The sequence below is a fragment of the Sylvia atricapilla genome, chromosome 4, assembly GCF_009819655.1.
Source record: "Sylvia atricapilla isolate bSylAtr1 chromosome 4, bSylAtr1.pri, whole genome shotgun sequence".
Classification (NCBI taxonomy): Eukaryota; Metazoa; Chordata; class Aves; order Passeriformes; family Sylviidae; genus Sylvia; species Sylvia atricapilla.
This window is the reverse complement of record NC_089143.1, coordinates 32,421,878-32,445,320: the sequence shown is the minus strand read 5'-3', so window position 1 is coordinate 32,445,320 and position 23,443 is coordinate 32,421,878. Positions and strand designations below refer to the sequence as shown.

Genomic DNA, 23,443 nt, shown 5'->3' with positions numbered 1-23,443 from the left:
CGCTGCTTGTGTGTAGATACATATATACGGCTATTTAATTCGTCCATTTCTCCAGCTCGTGGCTGAATTATTTTAAGATTTTTTTTGAACTTTTTTTTTCTTTTAAATCTCGCTCCTTCCCCCCCCCGCTTTTTTTTTTTTTTTTTTTTTTTTTTTTTTTTTTTTTTTTGCCTTTTCCCCTTTTTTTCCTCTACTTTTTTTTTTCCTCCTTCTGGTGTGTGTGGCTTTGCCTTGCGAGCGAGCGAGAGCCAGAGCATCTGCAGTTGGACTTTTTTTGATTTTTTTTTTTTTTTTTTTTTTTTTTTTACCGCCACTCCAGGGTTTTTTTAATTTGGATTTTTAATTTTTTTTTTCTTTTGCTGATTTTCACCTTCACCTTTTTCCCTCCATCCCCATTTTTTTTTGGAGGGGGGCGCTGCTTTTCCCCAATTATTTTTCCCCCTTTCCCTGAGAGCTAAATTTCCCCCTCCTTGTCACTCTGTCAAATTTACCCCCCAAAACACCCCCAAAACTTGGTAGCGAGGGGGCTGAACAACCACAACTTAATTTTTTAAAAATTTTTTTAAAATCCTCCTTTTTTCCCTCGTTGTTCCCCCAACCTGCCACCTCCGAGGGGGGCGAACCGGGGCCCCCCTCGCCCCCAGGACCCCCCAAAGCGGAGCTCGTCTCTCTCTCTCCCCGCTCGTGTCGTGCGGGTGCTGCTGCTGGTGCCTGTCAAGGGGCCGTTTCTCTCTCCCCACCCTCCTCCTCCTCCCTTCTTTCCCAAATATGCTTTTTGCAAGTTTTGATCTCGTCTCGGCACTGGCTACCCTGGCCGCGTGCTTGGTGTCACTGACTTTGCTGCTGGCCGTGTCCCAACAGCTGTGGCAGCTCCGCTGGGCTGCCACCCGCGACAAAACCTGCAAGCTCCCAATCCCCAAAGGCTCCATGGGATTCCCTTTGATCGGAGAGACCTTCCACTGGCTCCTGCAGGTAAGGAGGATTTCCCTCTCGCTCTAAGCTGGGTCGCCACTGGGTTGCTTTTTGGGGATTTTTTTTTTCTTTTTTTCTTTAAGTTTTGGGCTTTTTAAAAGGTGTTTTTAGCGCTTCTCCTCTCTCTCTCTTTTTTTTTTTTTCTTCTTTTCTTTTTTTTTTCTTTCTTTTTTTTTTTTTCTTTTCCTCCTCGTCTTCTTTCCCTTCCGATTGCATCATGCGGCTTCTCGAGCGATCCCGGGGAAGGGAGAAGCGGAGCCCGGGGAAGGGAGAAGCGGAGCCCGGGGAGCGGCGGTGGCCGCGGGGGCAATCGGCCGGGGCTGGGCTCCGCCGGGCTCCGCATCGCCCCTGGGCTGCCAACCCCCTTCTCCTCCTCCTCTCCAACCTCAATTCTTGCCCAAACCGCTCCCCCCGATCTCCGGACCCGCTGTTCGTGTCCCCCCCGAGCCGCTCCGGGCTCCGTCCCGTCCCTTCCCCGCTCCCGGCCCGGGGGAAACCCGCCGAGGTAATGGGGAGATTAACCCGGGATTAACCTCGCTAAACGCCCCACAGCAGAGGGCTGCCAAAAAATAAAATAAAAAAACCCTAAAAAATCCAGGGAAAAGTGGGGAAAAATACGAGCGGAGGAAAAGCAGTGTGGGGTGTGGGGAGGTTTTGGGGCTCCGGATGTGTTTTTGGGGCACCCCGGAGCTCGCAGCATCCCGGGAGGGAACCCCCAAGGCGAAGCCGCGCCAGGGTTTCCCCCACTTCTCCTCCTCCTCCTCCTCCCAACAGCGGAGGGAAAAAAAAAATAATTATAATAATCAGAGGAGGATGATGCTATCCCGCCCTTCATTGCCGTAAAACCCGCGGCAGGGCAGGACAACCCGGTCCCGGCGGGGACAAGCGGCGGCGTCCCTTGGTGTCTCCTCACCCGCCCTGGAGCCACCACCGGGGGGAAACCCCGGCACGGCGGTGCCCTCTCCGCTCTGGCGCCGAAAGGGTTAACGGCACGCTCTCCTCTCTCAATAGGGCTTTATTTTTTAAAAAAGAAATTTATCAGATTTTTTTTTTTTTTTTTTTTTTTTTTTTTTTTTTTTTTTTTTTTTTTTTTTTTTTTTTTTTTTTTTTTTTTTTTTTTTTTTTTTTTTACGGGGGGACCAGAAAAGGGTTTCTCGCTTTTCCAACAGGCTCCGCGACCAAACAGAGTCCAGGGCTAAAAATACAAAAAAAAAAAAAAAAAAAAAAAAAAAAATTGTATAAATTGGACTCCGCTCTCGACTTTGCGCCGCATAAAGGTGCTCTTTGTGCTGCCCCTGGAAATGGTGTACAAATAACTCTTTATTAAATGCCACAAAAAGGACTTTTTAATTATATTTACGCGGATCAAGAAACGCGGGGTCACCTGAACATCTCGAACCTCCACAACCGCGCTTTTGTTTCAAAATAAACACCCCGCGCTCCCCCAGCCCGGCGGTGCTCGCAGCGCCTCTCTCCGGCTCGCCAAGGGGTTATTTTTTATTTTATTTTATTTTTGGGGAGGGGACCCCCCACCTCCCTCCCTCCCCGCTATTGCCGACCAAAAAAAAAAAAAAAGCCCCCTGGAGCATGTGGGAAAGTTATTAAAAAAGTCCCTGAAATCTGGAGATTCACTTAGGCGGGAGCGCTGCTTTTTTTTTTTTTTTAGTTAAAATCAGCCCCGAGCGAGGGGAAGGGGGGAAATAAAAAAAAAAGTGTGTGTGGGGGGGAGGCGGGGGGGGGGAAGAGTAAAAAAGAAAAAAAAAAGAGGGGGAAAAAAAAAGAGGAAAAAAAGAGAAAAGAACCGAGGGGCAAAAAAGGGGGAGGGGAAAAAAAGAGGGGAGAAATGAGGAAAAATGAGGATAAAATAGGAGTATATTTAAAAGTGACGGGGGAGGCAAAGAGAGGAGGAAAGGGGAGAGGAAAGCACCGACCCCCGCTGGTGCTACGGGAGAACGGACGGGCTGCGACCCCCAAAAAAACCCCCAGAATCCCATCCCGGTGACCCCAAATCCCCCTCCCCTCTGCTCCTCGCAGGGCTCCTGCTTCCAATCCTCGCGGCGGGAGAAGTACGGGAACGTGTTCAAGACGCACTTGCTGGGGCGGCCGCTGGTGCGGGTGACGGGCGCCGAGAACGTGCGCAAGATCTTGATGGGGGAGCACCACCTGGTGAGCACCGAGTGGCCGCGGAGCACGCGGATGCTGCTGGGCCCCAACACCGTGGCCAACTCCATCGGCGACATCCACCGCCACAAGAGGAAGGTCCGTGTCCCCTCTTTCCCCCCGTTTTTCCCTCCCCTTTTTTTTTCTTTCCATTTCCCCCCGGTTTTTTCCCTACTTTTATTTAATTTTTCCCCCTTTTTTTTCTCCCCCCTTTCCCTCCCTTTCCCCCCACTTTTAATTCATTTTTTTCCCTTCTCCCCCCTTATATTCCCGGTTTTCTTCCCCCCCCCCTTTTCCCCCTTCCCCCCTCTTCTTCTCCCCCCTCCTTTTCCCCTCCTTTTCCCGTCTTTTTCCCCCTTTCCCCCCTCCTTTCCCCCCTTCCCCCTTTTTTTCCATTTCTCCCCTTTTTCCCCCTTCCCCCCCCTTTTATTCCCTTTTTTTTCTCCTTTTATTCCTGGTTTCCCCCCTTTTCCCCCCTTTTCCCCTCTTCCCCTTTTATCTCCATTGCCCCCCCCATTTCTTTTCCCGTTTTTCCTCCCTTTTGTTCCCCTTCCCCCCTCTTTTTTTCCTTTTTTTTCCTTTCCTCCCTTTATTTCCCCGTTTATTCCCTTCGCCCCTCCTTTTTTTTCCTTCCCTTTCCCCCCTTTCCACTCCTCCCCGGGCGTGCGAGGTCCCGCGTGGGCTCTGTGGCCTCTCTGATCCCTCGAGGAGTTTCCAGGGTGGATCGGGATGGGCTGGGGGGACACGGGTGTCACACCCCCCCCGTAATGGGGACACGAGTGACGGGGGCGGTGGGGAAGGCTCCTAAAAGGGCAGTGTGGCAGCGGGGGGACCCGCCCCTAATGCAGGGACACCCCGAGGGGATTTTCTTGGAGGGGTTGGGCTCGTGGTGTTGAGAATTCCTTGGTTTTCAGGGGATTGGGGATGTGGGTGGGGTGAAGCCGTGGCTGGGGGTGGGCTGAGACCCTTCAGCGTCACCCTGAGGTGACACCCTTGGGACAGACTATTTGGAGTGCTGAAACTCTTTAATGCCACCCTGAGGTGACACCCCCAAATCAGCCTGGTTTTGGGGCACTGAGACCCTTTAGTGTCACCCTGAGGTGACACCACCCTTAGAACCCCCAAATCAGCCTGGTTTGGGGCCCTGAGACCCTTTAGTGTCACCCCGACGTGACACTCTCGGGACAGACAGTTCGGGGTGCTGAGACCCTTTTGTGTCACCCCCTGGTTTTGGGGTGCTGAGACCCTTCAGTGTCACCATGAGGTGGCAGCCCCAAATCAGCCAGGTTTTGGGGCGCTGAGACCCTTTCGTGGCACCCTGAAGTAACATCGCCCTTAAACCCCCCTGATCAGTCTGGTTTGGGGACACTGAGACCCTTCAGTGTCACCCTGAGGTGACACCCTCAGGACAGCCAGTTTAGGTGCTGAGACCCTTTTGTGTCACCATGAGGTGACACCACCCTTAGAACCTCCGGATCAGACTGGTTTGGCGACACTGAGACCCTTTAGTGTCACCCTTAGGACAGCCTCAGGTTTGGGGTGCTGAGACCCTTTTGTGTCACCCTAAAGTGACACCCTTGGGACAGACAGTCTGGGGCGCTGAGACCTTTTTGTGTCACCCTGAGGTGACAGTCCCCCCTCAGAGCCCCGTTTGGGGACTGTCCCCGTGTCCCTTGTGCTGCAGGGCTGGTGGCAGTGCTGGTGTGGCTGTCACACCCCGTCCTCCATGGCTCTTTCCCAGCTGGATCTGGGCTGGGAATAATTTGGGATGAAGTGAGGGGGTGGAATGTCCCCCCCACACGTCTGCGGTGTGGGGACAGCGCTGGGGACACGTCCCCATGTCCCCATCCCTGCCCTGAGGCCAGCTCCCTGCTATAGCAGCTCTTCCTATTTTGGAGGCTGTAAAATCCCTTCCAAACCTCCGAAAATTCCTTCCCTCTTTTTCTCCTGGGGGGAAGATGACGGGGAAAACAAACAGCACATGACACCCATTAGTCACAAATTTTTAGGAGTGACACCACAAAAAACCAAACCAAAACAAAAAAAAGGCTGCGGCTGTCCCTGCCCCAAACCAGGACCGACTCGGGCCCTCCAGTTTTGGGGGTTTTCCCCTTAAAAATTGAGATATTTTTCCAGCTAAGGAGACGGTGATGGGGCTGGCTCCATCCGGGAGAGGTGCAGCGATTTGGGAATTATGAGTTTTCCTTGGTGGCAGCTTTGGCTCCTGTTTATTCCTTGTCCAGGGAGGGGTTTTATTCCCTGTCCGAGGAGGGTTTATTCCTTATTCAGGAGGGGTTTTACTCCCCATTCAGGGAGGGTTTATTCTCTATCCAGGGAGAGGTTTTATTCCCTACTCAGAGAGGGGTTTATTCCTTATCCAGAGATCTGAAAGTGTCTCCGTGCCTATTCCCTGCTCCTTTCACCCTCCTGCACCTCTGGATTATTTTTGGCTCGTCTGAAGTGACCTTTGCTTGCCGTGGCCTGGATAAAACCACGGGATTCCAGCCTCGGGAGCGGGACTGTGGGTTATGGGGTCACGGAAAAGGGAGGCCTGACCTCTGTGGGATCCTGGTGGGTTTGGGATTGGCAGCAGGGCTGAGATGGGCAGTGCCAGCCCCAGCAAACCCGGCAGAGGTTTCCTCTCCCCTCCACGGCTCATCCTGCTGTTCTCACTCCCGGGATTTTCCAGGTGGGAAAAAAACAAAAAACAAAAAAAACCAAAACAACAAAACAAAACAAAAAAAAATCCAAGCCTGAACTCTGAAACCCAAAAAAGGCTTTTGGAGTGTTCTGAGTCCTAAAGGTCTCCTCAAAACCCCCTTTTTTTTTTTTTTGCATCCTGATGGGATGTTGGATGTTAGGAAGGAATTGTTCCCTGTGAGGGTGGGGAGGGGCTGAGATAGAATTCCCAGATTTGCTGTGGCTGGTCCTGGATCCCTGAGAATGTCCAACCCAGGCTACGATGGGATTTGGAGTACTCTGGGACAGCAGGAGCCGTGACAGGGAGTGGAATTGATCATCTTCAAGGGTCCCTTCCAGCTCAAGCTATTCCATAATTCCAAGAGTTTTTTGGCATCATTTGTGATTCCAAGCCGGTAATTCCTAACTCATTCCTAAATCCCAATTAACTCCAAAATCTCAATTAACTCCTAAATCTTTAATTCCTGCATTAGGGGTGGCCAAAAGCCTCCCGAGCTCAGGTATTCCAACCATACCCTGTCCCGGGATGACTCCGGCTCCTCCCACTCTTTGGTGCTCTCTGAGCTCCCACAAACTCTTTTCCCGGGGATACCCTGGGAGTTAATTCTTATTTTAAGAATTTTTAAATTCTTTTCTCTTTCATCGACTGCAGGTTGAGTCCAGAGGGCTCAGCTCTGGAATTCAGGCGTTTTATCCTCATTTTTTTTTCACCCCCTCTCTTGCTAATCTCCGTTTCTTGGGAGCTGAGCACCTCCCACCGCACCCACCCTGGGTCCGTCCCGATTCGGGGAATCCTCTCCTGCCTAAAAAACCCATCGCCCAGCTGGGAGATAAGCTGGGCCCGCCTCTAATGGGGTGAAAATCGATTGTTCTGCTCTTATCGGGATCCCAGTGAGCAGATTAAAGCTCTTCCCGTCAGGGGCCGTAACCCCCGAGCTTTTGTTCTTCGACTTTCGACCATCCCCACCCCAAAACTCGGAGAGCTCTCGGGAGAAAGGGTCTGGACCTAGGCCGAGCTTAAATTTCTTTGATTTGGGCTCAAACCGAGCCCAAATTGTCCTCTTGTCCCGCCAGAGAACCGAGGACAGAGCTTGGAAAAGGCAGAATTTTCCACAGAATTCCCCGATTTCTGCTGCTCTTGAGAGGTTCATTAAAATATTTGGAGCACTTGGAAGCTCCGTGGAAGAGAGGAGTCCCTGGGAAGTCTTTTTTTGGTGGATGACGATCCAGTTTAAAGCCTTGTGGGGTTTTCTGGGTTGTTCAGTGACCTCTCAGATTTTGGGGTTTTGCTCCATCTCGGAGCTTGGGCCTTCGCTTATTCCTTTTCTATCCCCTGATCTTGCCAGATCGAGGCAGAATCCCTCACCTGGTGCAGGATTTTGGCCAAAATTAGGAAAAGCAGAGCTTGGAACCCACTCCTCCAACCATTCGGGATCGTCTCCAGTTCTTGTCCATAAATCCCCCCACCTCATCTTCCTAAAACCCCACAGAGCTGCGTTTATTTCCAGCAGCTCCTCTTCCAGCGTTCCCTGGCAGGCAATCCGCACTCTCCAGATTGTCCCCGGGATGTGAGGATGAGCTCCAAACCCAACATGTTCCTGCAGGAGGGTTCTTGGGAATCTCGCCAGGGGATCAGCTGCTCCTTGCTGGAGCTTTTCCCAGGAATTTCTGGTGGAACTCTGGGGATCGGCGAACTTGCCGCTGGATCCGCTGGATGGGAGCAGGGATAGGTGGGATGATTTTGGGATGCTGGAGCTCTTCTTCTCTCTTCCCTGTTTCTCCTGTCCCAGGTGTTTCTCGGGATCTTTATGGGTTCGTCGTCCCATATAGAATATCCAGAAGTGTTGATCCTGTGGGTGTAGGTAAAAGATGCTGGGATGCAGGGAGGTGGCTCAGAGGGATCCCATTCCTAGCCCTATGGAAGCTCTCTGCTTTTTACCATCCCAAGTTTATCGAGTTTCCCCTCCAGGAGGCTGTCAAAGTTCCTATAAACGGGAGGAAAACCCTTTCTGTTTTGGGAAATGAACCTTCCAGTTATAGAGAGGGAACCCCAGGATATGGAATCAGCCTGGGGCAGGCATGTGGGGCAGGATGGAGGGCTGGGAATTCCTGTGGCAGGGAATGCCCTCATTGCAGGTGTCACTGGCATAGAAAATTCCTTTAAATTGAGGAAAACCTCCCTGTTTTGGGAAATGAACTCTCCAGCTCTAGAGAAGGTTTAGAGTCAGCCTGGAGCAGGGCTGGGAAGAGGGAAAATTCCTGCATCATGGAATGCCCTCATTGCAGATGTCCCCGGCCTTGGCCTGAGGCAGAGCCGGGTGATCAGAACAGTTCACAAGGAATAAATTAAAGCAGCTCCAAACTCCTCTCCCACTTTCCCGGGATATTTATCCTGGCCAGGCTGGATCACGGAGTTTGTGTTGATGTAGGAGAAGGATGTGGGCCACCCCTGCTGGAATTTTTGTCTGGAATCATCTCCCGGTTCCTCACAGGAGGGACTCCTGTGGCTGAGCAGGGTCTTCTCTCCGGGATTTTGGTGGCAGACCCCAGTCCCTGCCCACCTCATGATGGATGTCATCCCTTGGGATTGGAGCTCCTGCTGGAACTCCCCGTGAAGGGGTGACGGGATCATCCCAGCTCCTGCTCCGTGGTGGTCTCCAAATCCTGCTCTTGTTTTGGCCAGCCCTGTCCCACCCTGGCTCTTCCCGCCATCCTTGTCCCATCTCACCCCGTCCTGTCCTTGCCCGACCTCTGCAATTCCCATTCCCACCTGTGAAATCCCTCAGGTTTTGGGAGTGCTGATTCTGGGAGCTGTGAGGAGGGCAAAACAACCCTGATCTTAGGGGTCCTGCAGTCCCTGCTTTTATGGGATCTAATTCCAGCAGGAATTTCTGTGCCTGCGGGGCATTCTGGTGGAGAAGGAAATGGGAATTGGAAATGACCAGAGCTTTTAGGGTTTAGGTCAAGCCTGAGCAGCGCCCAGGGCCAGGAAGGAGATTCCCAGTGCAGGATCCACACGGGAAAGGTGGGATCAGCCTTATCTCAGGATCATCCAGCTTGGCTGGAGAGCGCTGGACTCGTGTTCCAGCCCAGCCATCCCAAAATAGGCACAGCCTGCCCGAAAAAACAACAACAAACAACAACAAAAAGGGCAAAGACGGAATAAAATAAAAGCAATCCACGGGATTGCCGGGGAGACACCCAGAGATTCCAGCAGGGAGCAGGGAGCGGAGCGGCCCTGGTTTGTCTCGGGGGTCCAAAGCTCCATCGCTCATTAACACAGCGCAATTAACGCTCTGCCTCCGAGGCACACAAGTGTTGAGCTCATTAGCGCCGAGTGGAAAGGTCCGGGGCTTTGCAATCGTTTCGCGAGGGGATTAAGAACACAAAAGGGGCCATAAATTTACAGCCAAATATAAACCAGCTGCTGTGGTCTCGGCTGGGGAGGGAAGGGTCGGGACTGGGGTGGGGGGGAGAGCTGGAGGAGGAAGGAGGGATGGGAGGTGGCAGGGATGGAACCTTTTCCTACAAAAACCCAAACCAAGGTTGTTAAGAGGGTCCTTTTTTTAGGGTTTTTAGGAATTTTTTTTGTCACCTCTACCCGCCTATTCCGTGTGCCCACGGTGGGAAAGGGACCATTCCAACCCGTCCGAGCCAGCTCTCAAAATGACATCAAACGGGCTGAATTCCAGCTGCCATCAGCTCCAGCCCCTTCTCCATGCCCGGGAGACTTAATCCATGGGCAAAAAACTCCAGAGCAGGGAAAATCTTCCATGGATATGGAGGGTGGCTCCTGCTCCCGTTCTGTCAGAATTCCTGGGCTGGGTTGGCTCCTTGATTTAAGATCAAGCAATGCTGACTTGTAAACCCAGAGTAATTCCAAGGGATTAAAACAAAAAAAGGAAGGCCAAATGAAGGAGCTCCTGGCTAAAACAATTTTTGAGGGGATTTCACAGCGCCTTCCACCCCAAAACTCCCCACAAACTTTGAGCCTGCTATGCTGGCCGAGCAGGATTGTAGATGTGGGATACCCCAGGAGCTGAACATCCTCAAAATTGGAATTTCCACCTTCCTGGGCTTTCCAGGGTGGGAGTTTTTGGGTGTCCTGGGGGCCACAGAGAACAACACTCTTAGCTGGGTGGAGGTGCAATCCAGGATCCACTTCCAGAGGGATGGGGAGGGAATCCCAGGGATGTCAGGGAGTCAGGATCCATCCTGCACTGTGGTCCCTTTGTTTTCTCCCATCCATCCTCCTCCATCCCTCCAAGGAACCTCCTCAGCTGTGGTTTGTAACATTCCACTTATCCCTCAGGTGGAGCTCTCCATTACTTCCCAGCTGGATTTTTTTTTTTTCCCATGGATTATATCCCTCCTGCTGGTTCTCCATCTTCCTTCTCCTTAGAGGGTGGCCTTCAGCTGGGGTCACCTCTGTGGGGTCACCTCAGCCCTCGTCACCTCTTCCCTGGAGGAGCTTCGATCCTCCCCAGGAGCTCCTCAGATGTTTGCTCATCCCTTGGAGGTCTTGCAATCCTCAGGATTTCCTTGCTGGAATCCCTTTCCCAACATTTCCCCACTTATTCCTGCCTGTGTGCTCTGAAAGGTTTTTTTTATTCCTTCAGGATCAAGTGGCTGCACCATGGATTGGGAATTTCCCTCCTGAGTGTGGCTGCCTCTTGCTCTGCTCTGTTCCCAGTTCCTGGAATCTTGGCAGGACCAAGAATTTGGGGTTTCTTCTTAAGTCTGGCTTTGTCTCCAGATCACTTAAATCCATAGGGATCATTCCCTTTTGTCCTGTCTCTGTGCTCCAGGAAAATGCATTGGGTAGGTAAAAACCAGGATTTTCCTCCTGATGTTTCACTTCTACTGGTTGCCTAGGAAAGTTGTTCTCCTTCTCCCTTATCTCCAGGGAAACTCCCTTCCACACCACAGGCAGGGATCCATCCCCAGCTGGGATAGCCCATCCCAGGGGTTGGAATTAGATGGGCTTCAAGGTCTCTTCCCACCCAAACCATTCCATGATTCCCTGAGGAATGAGAGCTCTGACCATGCCTGGTGGGTTTGTGGGATTCTCCTTCCCCACGGATCTGGCCAAAGGCTCCATCCACAGGGATCCCAATTGGATCCCCCCTTTCCACTCCCACCTTTCCAATCCCTTTCCTCCGGGATGCAGCTCCCGTTTCTTTGCTGTGACATCCTTGCGGGATGTGGAGTCGTTCTCCCTTCCTCTTACCTCCTATGGTGAATTTCATTCTCCTTTTTCTCCATGAATAAATGGGGAGAGGACGCTTGGAGCAGCATCCCAAAGCCGATGAATCCCTGTGCCTTTCGGTGCCCCCATAAATTTGGCTGAAATTCATTGCTGGAATTTTGCTGGGGATGGAATTTTTGGGAAGCTGAGGCAGTTTTGCAGGGAGGGTTGCTGAGGCAGGTCCTGCTTGGCCCTGGCTGTCCCCCACAGCCCCTTTAACCTCTCAGCCTTAAAGGATTTGGGAATGAAAGCAAGGCCTTGGAGGGTTTGGGTTCAGAAAAAGCCTTAAAGGCTCTGGGATGGAAAACAAGGCCTTAAAGGGTTTGGGATTGAAAGTCTCCCCTGCCATGTGGGGGTTTTGTAGGAGAGACTCTTGGCCATGGAGGTTTTTGACTTGTGGGGAAATGCAGATCTCGGGCTTCATTTTATTCTGAACTTGACTGGCAATGCTGGAGCTTCTCTTAATCTTTCTTTAAAACATGGAAAAATCAGGGTTAGGGACAACCCCCGAAGGTGCATCACGACCCAAGGATCCGAAATGATCCTTCCATTTTTCCAGCCAGGTCTTTTTGGAGAATCATTCCAATTTCAATGCAACCGCCTCTGGCAAAGGCATACCACTCCTTTTAGCCTGGAAGCTCCAGCTCCTGTTCCCAGATTCTCCTGTTCTCATCCAGAAGAGCCTGGATTCCTCTAGGATGGAGCCTTCCATGTGCTCCATTTTCCAGAGGAAAACTGGGGTGAGAAGGAATCAGTTCTTTGCTGTATGTAAAGGCCAAACCTTTTATAAACAGAGTGTCTGGGCAGGAGCAAGATTTTTTTGAATTTTCTCTCCTTTTGTGGTGCCTTCCCAACTTTTTTTTTCTGTGTTTTCCCTTTGTTAATGCTCCCAGTACCAGGATGGCCTCTTACACATGAACCACCTCCAAAAATATCCAAATCCTCTGGAGCATGGGAATGGGCTCTGGAGAGGGGCAGGATATCCAGGATAATGTGGTGATGGGACAAACACAGCCTGGTCTTGGGAAATGTGGGAAAAATTAGAAGGAATCCAGGTTGAGATGTTGCTTTGGATGCTTCCTGATGTATCCCTGCCAGCCAAACCTCTGGCAGGTGCCAAATTGGTTCCTGAAAATATTCCCAGGCTCATACCGCCTCGCTTTGGTCGGGCCAGCGGCTCTAGGCTGGATGGGGATACAGGTGGCTGATCCCAAAATTTGAGTTTTCCTTCTGGAGGGGAGGAAGGGAAAGCTCCGTTCTCTCTTTTTTTGGGAGGGTGTGCCAGGTGGGAGCGAGGGGCCTGCAAACTGTGGGGTGGCAAAAGGCAGGAATTGCTGCTGGGGCTTGGAGTGGGAAGGAGATAAGCCATGGAAAATATGGTTCCCCACACCCTGACCATGCTTGGAGCTCACAAATTTCCCTCAAATTCTCTCTCCTTGGCCATGGTTTAAGGATGAGGCTGGAGTGTTCTCCAGCTGCGACTTGGGGGCACTTTGCTGTCACATGGGGCTGGAGCCGAGGCACTGGGGAGACATTTTCTGCCCTTTAGAAAACCATAAATCCTTAAATATCCTCTTTTTTTCGTGCAAGGCAGAGTGGGAAGGCTCCAGCCAGGCTCGCTGGGTGGTGGGGTCTCTGTTGGTGTGGGTGTGTGATGGAAATGAACACCCTTGGACAGAAAAAATCCCCAAATTTGGCTCTTTTGGGACATATCCCAAATGTGGAAAAACTGGGGAGTCTTTCCAGCATCCCCAAAAAATTCCTGGTGCTGCTGTGAGCCCTCGTGGCCAGGCGCCACCACACTGGGCTGTGGCACCTCAGGGTTAACAAAGCCGAGCTCAGAGACGATTTTGCCTCTTTAGCAGCTCTGGAACAACTTTTCCTTGCCCTGATTTCTCCTCGGCTCTTCCTGGAGCTGCCGAGCCGCTCGGCTCGACTTCACTAGAGGGCGCAGGAATTTTAGGCTTAGGAACGCGCCCGGGGTTCGTCGGGGAAAGTTGGCTGCCTTCTCCTCCTTTTTAATCAACTGGAAAGATGCAGGGTTGAACTGGAGGTGACTGGAAGGGGATCCAGACTTGTGTCTGGCCCGGGGAAGGATCTGCTGACATGTGGGATTAGGTGGTGCGAGCGCCGCCGCCGCGGCGGCCGGGACGGAGCAGCTGGAGGAGCCTCCTGGCACCAGCAGAGCTCCAAAAATCGCAGAGAAAGGGGAAAAAAAAATAAAAATCCAACCCCCCCCCTTGCCCCTCAATGTCCCCGTTGTCAGGCTATCGGCAGGTTTGTGTTGATCACACAGGGGCTCGGTTTTCTCTTCCCAAGGATCTCCCCAGTCTTTTCACACCGATCCTTAGGACAGGATCTTTCCTCTTGGGAGCCTGGGATGTGGCTCCAGCCCCCCACAACACCGCAGCTGTTTTGGGGCTAGAGGCACGTCTGGGGCTGTGTCCTTCCCTCAGGGAGCAGGGGCTTCCCCAAGCAGAACTTCTCCTGTGGGAGATGCCGGAGAAGGACGTGGCTGGGAGCCCCCAAAGGCCACATCCGTTGGGATGGCGGCTCCAAGCAGGAATGTAGACCCGGTGCTCCTAGGGTAGAGCTTGTCCCCTTCCAGCTGGGGAAACTGAGGCATGTTTTTGGGACACTCCCCGGGAGCCTCAAGCTCCTCAGTGTGGGTGAAGGGCAGGTGAGAGCTGGATGAGGAGACAGGAGTGGTCCCTGGCTGGCCCCACCCAGGGGGTCTTGTCCCATCCCTGTGGAAGAGCTTATGGATCCTGGCTCTGCGTCCAACCCCCGTTGTCCTGCTCATGGACAAAGGAATTGTCCCTTCCCCACTCCCTTCCTTTCTTCCTTCCCCACTCCCTTCCCACCTTCCCCACTCCCTTCCTACTTTCCCTTCCTACTTTCCCTTCCTACTTTCCCCACTTAGCCGACGGTCTTTCCTGTACCTCCTCCAGCTTTTCCTGCCCGAGCAGCTGCTTTTTCCAGCAGAAAGTGCCTGAACCTCTCTGCCTTTCCAGGCTCCAGAGCAGCTCTGGATGCGCAGGCAGGAGCCGCCCCGTCCCGCGCCCTCGCCGTGCTCTCGCTCCCTGCTGTTCATTCATTCATTCATTGATTCCTCCTCTCGTTCATTCATTCATGCCTCGGCTCCCTGCGGCCATCCAGGGATGATGGCTCCCTGTCCCCAGGCCGATCTGTTTGGACTTTTTTTTCCCTATCCATCCTCTCAATCCCAGGATTTCCACAGGGGAGCTCCTTGCCCGGCGCCCGCCGTGTGCCGAGTTTTTCTGGGGCGTCGTGAAGCGGCTCTTGTGGAGCCTCCGGAGCTGCGAGAGAAGGGGGGGACAAGAGGTGTTTTTTCACCAAACAAACTCCCGGGGAACGGCGGGCATGAGCAACGAGGGGTCTCAGCCAGGAAAATATTACCTTTCCCTTGGAGTGCTGACTGCGGAGGAAATTCTCACATTTACAGCTCCGGCGAGCCCGGCGCTCATGGAAAAGACAGGGGGGAGGCTTTGATTTCTCTCCCCTCTCTCTCTCTCTCTCTCTCTCTCTCGGTGGGTTGATAACTTGGCAGCCCCCCCACCTCGCCTCCATTCCCGCCGGGAAAGCGGCCACCGGTGGAGGCTCCGGCGGGCGCTCGGCTCCCCTCCTTGGAATCCTGCTTTAATTGGATTTTCCTGGAGGCCTGCGGTGTGTGCGTGTGCGTCCCCTGCCCCCGTGCGTGTGTGTAGGTTAATAAAAAATAAACAAACAGCGCTTTTTTCCCCCCCTCCCTTTTTCCCGGGGAGGGATGCGGCGGGAATGCCGAATGAAAGCGCTGCTGTGCTGGGAAGGGACATTCCTGGCATTGCTGAGCTCCTCGGAGCGGGCCCGGGGCCCAAATTGGAGGAAAAAAAACTGGAGTAAGGAGCCGTTAGCGTGGGGGACCTGGGGAGGCCCAGTCCTGCTCACTGTTTACTCGCAGGGCTTAAATTAACGCTGGCTGCTGACATCAGGAATTTTTATTTTTTTTTCCCCCCCTGGTTTCCCAAGGAAATGAGCCGAGGGCGATCGCGGCCTCTGTGTACGTGCAGAGGCTCTTCCCTGCCTGAACCCCTGTCGGAGTTCAGCCAGACTCCACAGAGATCCTAAAGGCTCCAAAATAATTATTTTGCTTCGTTTTGCATCCATTAAAAAAAAAAAAAATTAAGAACGTGGTGGAGAGGTGGGAGGCATTGCCAGTGCTTCCCGTGTTTTGGGAGAGTTGTGTTTTCCTGTCTTGTTTGTCCCTGTTGGACACCGGAGAATCCCTGTGGAAAAGGTGTGTTAGTGACATCCCAGCCATAGGGTGAGCAGAGCTGGGATCCGTTGGACACCGGAATCTGGCTCTGTCCCTCCTGCCATGCATGGAATGAAGGAATTCCTCCCATCCTTGCCTTGCTCCGTTATTCCCCGTCACTCGGGATGGTTGTGGCAGGCATCTCAGCAGGAGCTGGCATTTCTGGTGGCATTTTTAGGAATTGGTGGCTCTGAATGAAGAGCTTGGGATGGCCACAACTCCCTGCAGGACACGCGACCATCTTGGAGAACACCGAGGGGCCGCAGTAGACAAACCTCTCCTCCTCGCTTCTTTCCGCAGGTTTTCTCCAAGATATTCAGCCACGAGGCTCTGGAGAGTTACCTGCCCAAGATCCAGCTGGTGATCAAGGACACGCTGCGGGCCTGGAGCAGTGACCCCGAGCCCATCAACGTGTACCACGAGGCGCAGAAGCTGACGTTCCGCATGGCCATCCGCGTCCTGCTGGGCTTCCGCATCCCCGACGAGGAGCTCGGGCGCCTCTTCGAGGTCTACCAGCAGTTCGTGGAGAACGTCTTCTCCCTGCCCGTGGACCTGCCCTTCAGCGGCTACAGGAGGGTGAGCCTTGGCCTGGGTTCTCTTCCGCATTAATTATTTAACAGGTGGTGATTAATCCGCAGTTGTCGGCGGGATTTCTCAGCCTCTGGCTGACCTCAAGGAGTCCATTTTTGGGCCATAATTCCTGATTTAGAGGGAAATCCGGTCCTTGGTGATTGGGGTGGTTTGATAACAGAAAATAGTCAGGGCTTGCCCAGATTTAATTCATGTTTTTCCCGCATTTGGCAATTTTCCTGTATTTTTTTTTTAGCTTGTGGGACCCTTCTCCTTTTAATTCCTTCCTGGCCTCGGAGTGAAACGGGTCCTTGTAATTCCAACAACTAAAACTTGTGATCTTTGTAATTCCCAGAGTTAAACAGGTCCTTCTAACTCCTGGAGTATTCCAGTTTATTTGATGAATGATGCAAAACAAAAACAAAACAAAAAATAGACATAAAACCATGGGGTTTTTTCCCACAGGAAATTTTGATAACAGAAACACGGGGGTTCAAAATTTACTTTTCGATATACCCCTGCAAATCTTTTTTTTTTTTTTTTTTTTTTTTTTTTTTTTTTTTTTAATTGCTCTTTGCCCATGGGAATGATTCCATCCTCTTGGAACTGGGAATCACTCCGAGCAGCAGGTTAGCCCCGAGCAGCTGCACTCCCGTAGGAATTGCTTTACTGGGGACCAGGTGATCAAATTGCTGGGGAAGAGGATTCTTTGGGATGAATGGGCCTTTCCTTTGAGAGGCAATTTTTCCCAGGGATTCCCATACATCCCAGGAGGAGCTGGAAGTTGTGAACTGGTGCTGGACAGGGGCTCCCAGCCCAGACCCCTCATTTACACCTAGGTGTTGATTACTCCTCCTGTGATCTCCCCCTACTCTGGCTTTACTCCTCCCGCCCAGGGGACACCTCCAGCATCTTCACACCCGTCTTTGAGCCTCTGCTTTTATGGCCGGGGACCTGTCCTGAGCACATCTGCAGCTCCTGGGATGGGCAAGGTGCTGCTGGTGGTGTGGTCTGAGAGCTCTTTCCCTGTAGACTCGGTATTTTCTGAGCTTGAGAAGAGCTAGCTTTTTAATGTTTTTCATTTTCCTCAAAACAAAATTGCGTGAACAAAATTCTTTTCTCATAACAACAGGTGCTGTTTGCTATTTCTGTTCCTTAGCCAACAGGAGAGGTGTCAGCCCTATGGACCAATAATGTGACTTTTAGTGCAGTGGTTATAAAAAAAAGCTAAATGAGCTATAAATAAAATCTTCTGATTTCTACTGCCTCCTGACTGGAGTCAAGCATCTTTCTTCCGTGTCCCATGGCAACATTTCCCCCTGCTCCACAGGGAATCCGTGCCCGGGAGACGCTGCAGAAGGGGCTGGAAAAAGCCATTCAGGAGAAGCTGCAGAACACGCAGGGCAAGGACTACGCCGACGCCCTGGACATCCTCATAGAGAGCGGGAAAGAGCACGGCAAGGAGTTGACCATGCAGGAGCTGAAGGTAAAGCTCTTCCCCCCAGGGCCACCTTGTAATAGTTCTGCTCAGGGAGAAAATTTTCCTGATATCCAGCCTTCCGAAGGGAAAAAGTGTGGGATGCTCCAAGGAGGAATTTTTTTAGGCAGACCTGAGGTGAGCAGTGAGAGCTAGGGCAGCCACGGTGTGGTGGTGTGGTGGATCCAAACCAGTTGCTTTATTTATTTGCTGGTTGTGCCCAGCCCTTTCTGCAAAGCATTCCATGGAATCGTCTAAGCTTGGAAAAGGATTGTCAAGGCCAGCCTCCAATCCCGCTAAACCATAACACAAAATTCCACATCTGCTGCGTCTTTGAGTGCTTTCAGGGATGGTGACTCCATTACTGTCCCAGGCAGTCCCAGGCAGCCTCTTCCAACACTTGGCCTCTCTTCCAGGAAAGGAATTTTTCCTGGTATCCAACCTGAACCTCCCTGTTAAGTTTGGAAAAGGCCTCCAGGATCATCAAGTCCAATTCCATACCCACTAAACCATAACACAAAATTCCACATCCTCTCAGTCCTTGAATGCTCTCAGGCATGGTGACTCCATCGCTGTCCCAGGCAGCCTCTTCCTAAGCTTGACCCCTTTTCCAGGAAAGGAATTTTTCCTGGTATCCAGCCTGAACCTCTCTGGTCACAAGGGAAGCCTTGATTAGCTGTATCCCTTGACCCTTCCACTTTTCCTGGTGCCTCCTGGAGCCATCTCCTGTTTTTTTTGTCTGATGCTTAGAGGTTCTGTGTGAGGCTCCTTCAGTGTGGTGGCTGTCCAAGGAGTCACCTTGCAGTTAAATGTCACCCAGCTCTGGATGGCTCATCCCTGGGAGTGTTAAGGCCATTAACAATGGACACAAACCCTGCCCAGATTTCCCTCATCCATCCTGGTGGGTGGGAAATCACCCAGGAGGTTCCATCTCCCTCCAACATCTCTCTCTGTAGGCCACATTCCATTTCTCCCTCTCCCAGAATTATGATGTGATCCTTCCTCAGGCGCTTTTGGATCTTAAATCTTTGGAGCTGTTTTGGGGACCAGCTGTGGCTGCTCCATCCCTGGGAGTGTCCCAAGCCAGGCTGGACACTGGGGCTTGGATCCACCTGGGATAGTGGGAGGTGTCCCTGCCCATGGATGGGGTGGGATGAGATGATCCTTAAAGTCCCTTTCCACCCAAACTGTTCTGGGATTCTGGAGCCCCTCTGCTCTGAAGCCAGGCTGGGAGAGCTGGGAATGTTCCCCTGGAGAAGGGAAAAATCCAGGGAATGCTCAGAGTCTCTAAAGGGGCTCCAGGAGAGCTGGAGACAAGGCCTGGAGGGACAGGACACAGGGAATGGCTTTTCCACTGGGAAAGGGGACATTGGGCTGGGATCTTGGGCAGCAGTTGCTGGCTGGGAGGGTGGGGAGGGGTTGGGCTGGAATTTCCAGATTTTCTGGGGCTGCCTCTGGATCCCTGGAAGTGTCCAAGGCCAGGCTGGACATTGGGGCTTGGATCCACCTGGGATAGAGGAAGCTGTCCCTGTGGTTGGAACAAGGTGATCTTTGAGTTCAATCCATCCCAAACCATTCCACTTTCCCAAGGCCAGGCTTAAAGTCACGTCAACATGCTGAGGTTGGTGTCCCCTCTGTCTCACCCCCTGTGCCTCACCCCGGCTCCTCTCCTCCCCCCAGGATGGCACCCTGGAGCTGATCTTTGCTGCCTACGCCACCACGGCCAGCGCCAGCACCTCCCTGATCATGCAGCTCCTCAAACACCCACGAGTGCTGGAGAAGCTGCGGGAGGAGCTGCGGAGCAAAGGGATCCTCCACAATGGCTGCATCTGTGAGGGCTCCCTGCGCCTGGACAACATCCATGGCCTGCAGTACCTGGACTGTGTCATCAAGGAGGTGCTGCGGCTCTTCACGCCCATCTCCGGCGGGTACCGCACCGTGCTGCAGACCTTCGAGCTGGACGTGAGTAGTGCTGAGCCCCTGAGCTCCTCAAAACTTGCTTGAGCCTGGCTTAGAGGAGACCTCTGAGGGGACAAATGAATCACACAATCACATAATGTGTAGGTTGGAAGAGATTTTTAAGATCAAGTCCAGCCCAGCCCTAACACCTCAACTAGATCATGGCACTGAGTGCCACATCCAGTCTGCTTTAAACACATCCAGGGACAGTGACTCCACCACCTCCCCGGGCAGACCATTCCAGTATTTAATCCCTCTTTCCATGAGAAACTTCTTCCTAATATCCAGCCTGTATTTCCCTTGGTGCAGCCTGAGGCTGTCCCCTCTCGTTCTGGCAGTTGCTGCCCGGAGAAAGAGACCAACCCCCAGCTGTCTACAGTCACCCTTCAGGGAGTTGTAGAGGGTGATAATCCTGCCTAATCAAGTCCTTCGATGGGACAAAGGGACACAGCCTTAAGCTGCACCACCAGAGGAAGTTTAGGCTGAATATCAGGGAGAAAAAATTCTTCCCAGAAAAAGTGGTTGGGCATTGGGATGGGGAACCCAGCAAGGTGGTGGAGTCATCATGATGCCTTGTGAAGGCTGACCTGGAACAGAGACTGGGCAGAGCCAGAGAATAAAGTAGATATTTATTGAAAAGCCTTTAGGGTACACCTTGGGCAGGACAAGAGCCTGGCCAGGGCTGCACCAAGGTGGACCCAAAATGGTCACAAAATTGACCCAAAATAGTCACAAAATGCACAACCAGTCACGAGAGCTTGCATTTTTACGTGTTTTGGTGCATTTGCATATTGGGGTTTAATTGTCCAATTCAGCTCCAGGCCATTTGTGCTTCTGGGGCTGAAAGTTGTCCTTGGTGTGCAGCAGGAAAAGGATTTGTTTTGTGTCTCTGCTGTGTGCAGAGCTGAGGGACAGAGTGTGAGCTCAGAGCTGCACCCAAGCAGCACAGAATGTAAAAAACATTAAAGATAAAACTGAAGGCATCAACCATCCCTGGAGGGGTTTAAGCCTTGGACGTGGCACTCAGTTCAGTGGCTGAGGCGGTGTTAGGTCACGGCTTGGACTTGATGATCTCAAAGGCTCCTCCAGCCTAATCAATCCTGTGATTCTGGCCATGGGATTTGCTGCAGATCCGTCAGGGATGGGATGTGGGGCGAGGGATGCGCTGGAGCTGTCAGAGGAGCAGACGGGTGTGATGCTTTCGGAGCCCAGCTCGTGACAGTGACGCCAGATTCTGAGCTGGGGTGTGACAGGGGAAAGGTTTACGGCAAAGGGCATCTCCAGGCTGCCAGATGACAGCTGGATTAGTCACTGCCGTGGCTGGAATTTCCTCCCAGCAAAACAAAGTCTCGGGAGCTGCCTTGTCGCCGTAAATCCTCCTAATGCACTTGGGTTTGAGTCAGAGACCTTTTTAAAGTGCTCAGGGGATGATAAATCCACCCCATTTCACATCGCCCCAGCCCCGACGTGGGTGTTGGGCGTGTGGTGCTGACAGGCCAGTGGGGTGTGGGATGCTGTGGGATCCCTCTGGGATGCTCTGGGAAGAGCTGGCTGATGTGTGGGAGAAGCTGCTTCCCCTGCTCAGCACCACGGGGTTCCTGGTAGGACAGCTCCTGCCAGTGACCACAAAGCCAATAAATGGATGGGTCACCCCCAGGAATCCTTGGGATAGGGGAAGGAATAAGGCCGGGATTCCCGTCTCTTTGTGCTATGCTGTCTGGTTTTCCCTCAAATCTGCATCACGTTTGACGGATAAACCCAAAAGAAATGGGAATGAGCAAGGAGAACTGCTGGAGTCCTAAAAACTTAGAATTTGGGGTTTTAGTGTGAGTCAAGGTGGAGGATTTTGAGTGTTGTCTTTCTCCTTCTTCTTCACCTTCCTCTTCCTTCTTCATAGGTTTGGGTGGTTTGCTGCAATTGGGTGAAAAAGGTCCCCCCTGTGGGCCTTGGGTGGTCACTATTGGGTCAGAAATATAAATAATACAGGTGTCACCTTGGTATTAAGTATTTATCTTTTAAATAACCTTAGAAAGAGTAAGAAGCTCTCCATTTTATCTCGTTTTCCCAGCATGCGAGTTGGAGCTCATGGCACGTGAATCTGTAGGCAGATAAAATACAATAAACAACCAAGCCCAAACTTTATTCTACGTTTCCCAAGTATTGTTCATCCTAACCTTAGCAGAGAAGAAAAAAAAAAAGCAAAAAACAGTTGCAGAAAACTGTGAGGGTGGCACAAATCGCCCAGGGATTGTGGATGCCACATCCTTGGAATTGTCCAAGGCTGGATGGGGTTTGGAGCACCCCAGGACAGTGGAAGATGTCCCTGCCCATGGCAGGAGGTGGGACAGGATGAGTTCAGGCTCTCTCCTCCAAACCATTCCATGATTCTGTGGAAACAAAATCCCTTTACGTTGTCCCCCAGATAGCATAGGGTAAAAATGTTTCTAAAAATCATGGGAATAGTATACAATAGATTCTGGGGAGGTTGAAAGAAAGGTTGGGCCTGGATAGGCCTGTGAAAGAGAGCCAAAACTATGCAGGCCTTGGAAACAAAGGTTAGGTTTTGTCTGTCCTAGATCATGTGAAACTGCACCTGCATAATCATCATATGATAAATGATAGTTAAATGTAATGATTGTTGGGTACTTGAATATGATTATTGTTCAAGAATCATGAGAAATGGTATTTCTGGGGCCTGGCGAAAAAGACAAGAATTCATACAACAGAACAATATAGGTTTAATAATTAATATGTAGTTATATAATGAAAGGTTATAAAAACACGTCCATCCCGAATCCATGCCGGAGTCAGATTCGGGTCTGTATCCTGTAGCCCTGATTCCCAGAACTCTTTAATAAAAACACCTGCATGTAATCATTCTGGGATTATGTGTTTCAACGCTGACACCCCCGCTCCAGCGGGACTGACCCACTCCGTTCCTTCTCTCCACCCCTTCCTCTGCAGGGTTTCCAGATCCCCAAGGGCTGGAGTGTGATGTACAGCATCCGGGACACCCATGACACCGCCCCAGTCTTCAAGGACGTGGACGTCTTTGACCCCGACCGCTTCGGGCAGGGCCGGAGCGAGGACAAGGACGGCAGGTTCCACTACCTGCCCTTCGGCGGCGGCGTACGGACCTGTCTGGGCAAGCACCTGGCCAAGCTCTTCCTCAAGGCTCTGGCCATCGAGCTGGCCAGCACCAGCCGCTTCGAGCTGGCCACCAGGACTTTCCCCAGGATCACCCTGGTGCCCGTGGTCCACCCAGTTGACGGACTCAAGGTCAAGTTCTTCGGACTGGATTCCAACCAGAACGAGATCCTGACGGGCACAGACGCCATGCTGGGGGCCACCGTGTAGAGCCCCTGCGCTGGTGGCACCAGGGACGGGCAGCCGGGGGGATGCAGGGGTTGGGGTTTGGGGGCGAGGGGGATGGACAGGAGGGGAGGAGGAGAGAGGGATGAGGAGCTTCTCCATGGCGCTCACCTCCGGATCGGGACTGCTTTTCCAGCAGGGAAGCTGCTGGAAGCGTTTTTGCCCTTCCCCGCGGGACGCGGAGAATGTTGGGGCATCGTTGGCGTCGTCTTGTTTCCTTGGGAAAGGAGGAAGATCCGCAAAAGCCGAGTCGAGCTGGGATGGCTGACCATACACAGTATCTAAATATTATAAATATATATATATAAATATCTATAAAACACTTCTGCTGCCAGGAGGAGAGAAGGCCCGACTGCGGGAAAGGCTTAGGAATCAACCGAGGATCTGAGGTCAGGTGTCCCGGGGCAGCTCTGGGCTGACCTCTGACCTTTTTTTATTTTAACAGTGTTAAATTAGCTGGTGATAACAGTGTTTTTATGTTTTTTGAGGTGGTTTTTAAATTTTTTTTTTATTTGTTTGGTTGTGTTGTTTGTTCCGGGGCACTGGAGCCTTTACTTGGCCGGGGGGACACAACGCTGCCCATTCCCAGCCCCTCTCCCGCTGGTGCCGGGGCAGGCTGGGGAGGAGGAGGGGTCATTTCGCTTCCCCCCAAAAAAACAACCCCTCCAGT

At 52.1% G+C, this 23,443-nt stretch overlaps 1 protein-coding gene across 1 annotated transcript; it reads left to right on the top strand.

Moving 5' to 3' along the window:
* The first annotated feature begins 768 nt into the window (after positions 1 to 768).
* On the top strand, positions 769 to 22,783 carry CYP26B1 (cytochrome P450 family 26 subfamily B member 1). The gene is made up of 6 exons (XM_066316818.1): positions 769 to 972; positions 3,007 to 3,231; positions 15,696 to 15,971; positions 17,296 to 17,451; positions 19,123 to 19,404; positions 22,366 to 22,783. The coding sequence occupies exons 1-6, from the start codon at positions 769 to 771 to the stop codon at positions 22,756 to 22,758; spliced, it is 1,536 nt and encodes a 511-aa protein (XP_066172915.1). The 3' UTR covers positions 22,759 to 22,783.
* Positions 22,784 to 23,443: the final 660 nt, after the last annotated feature.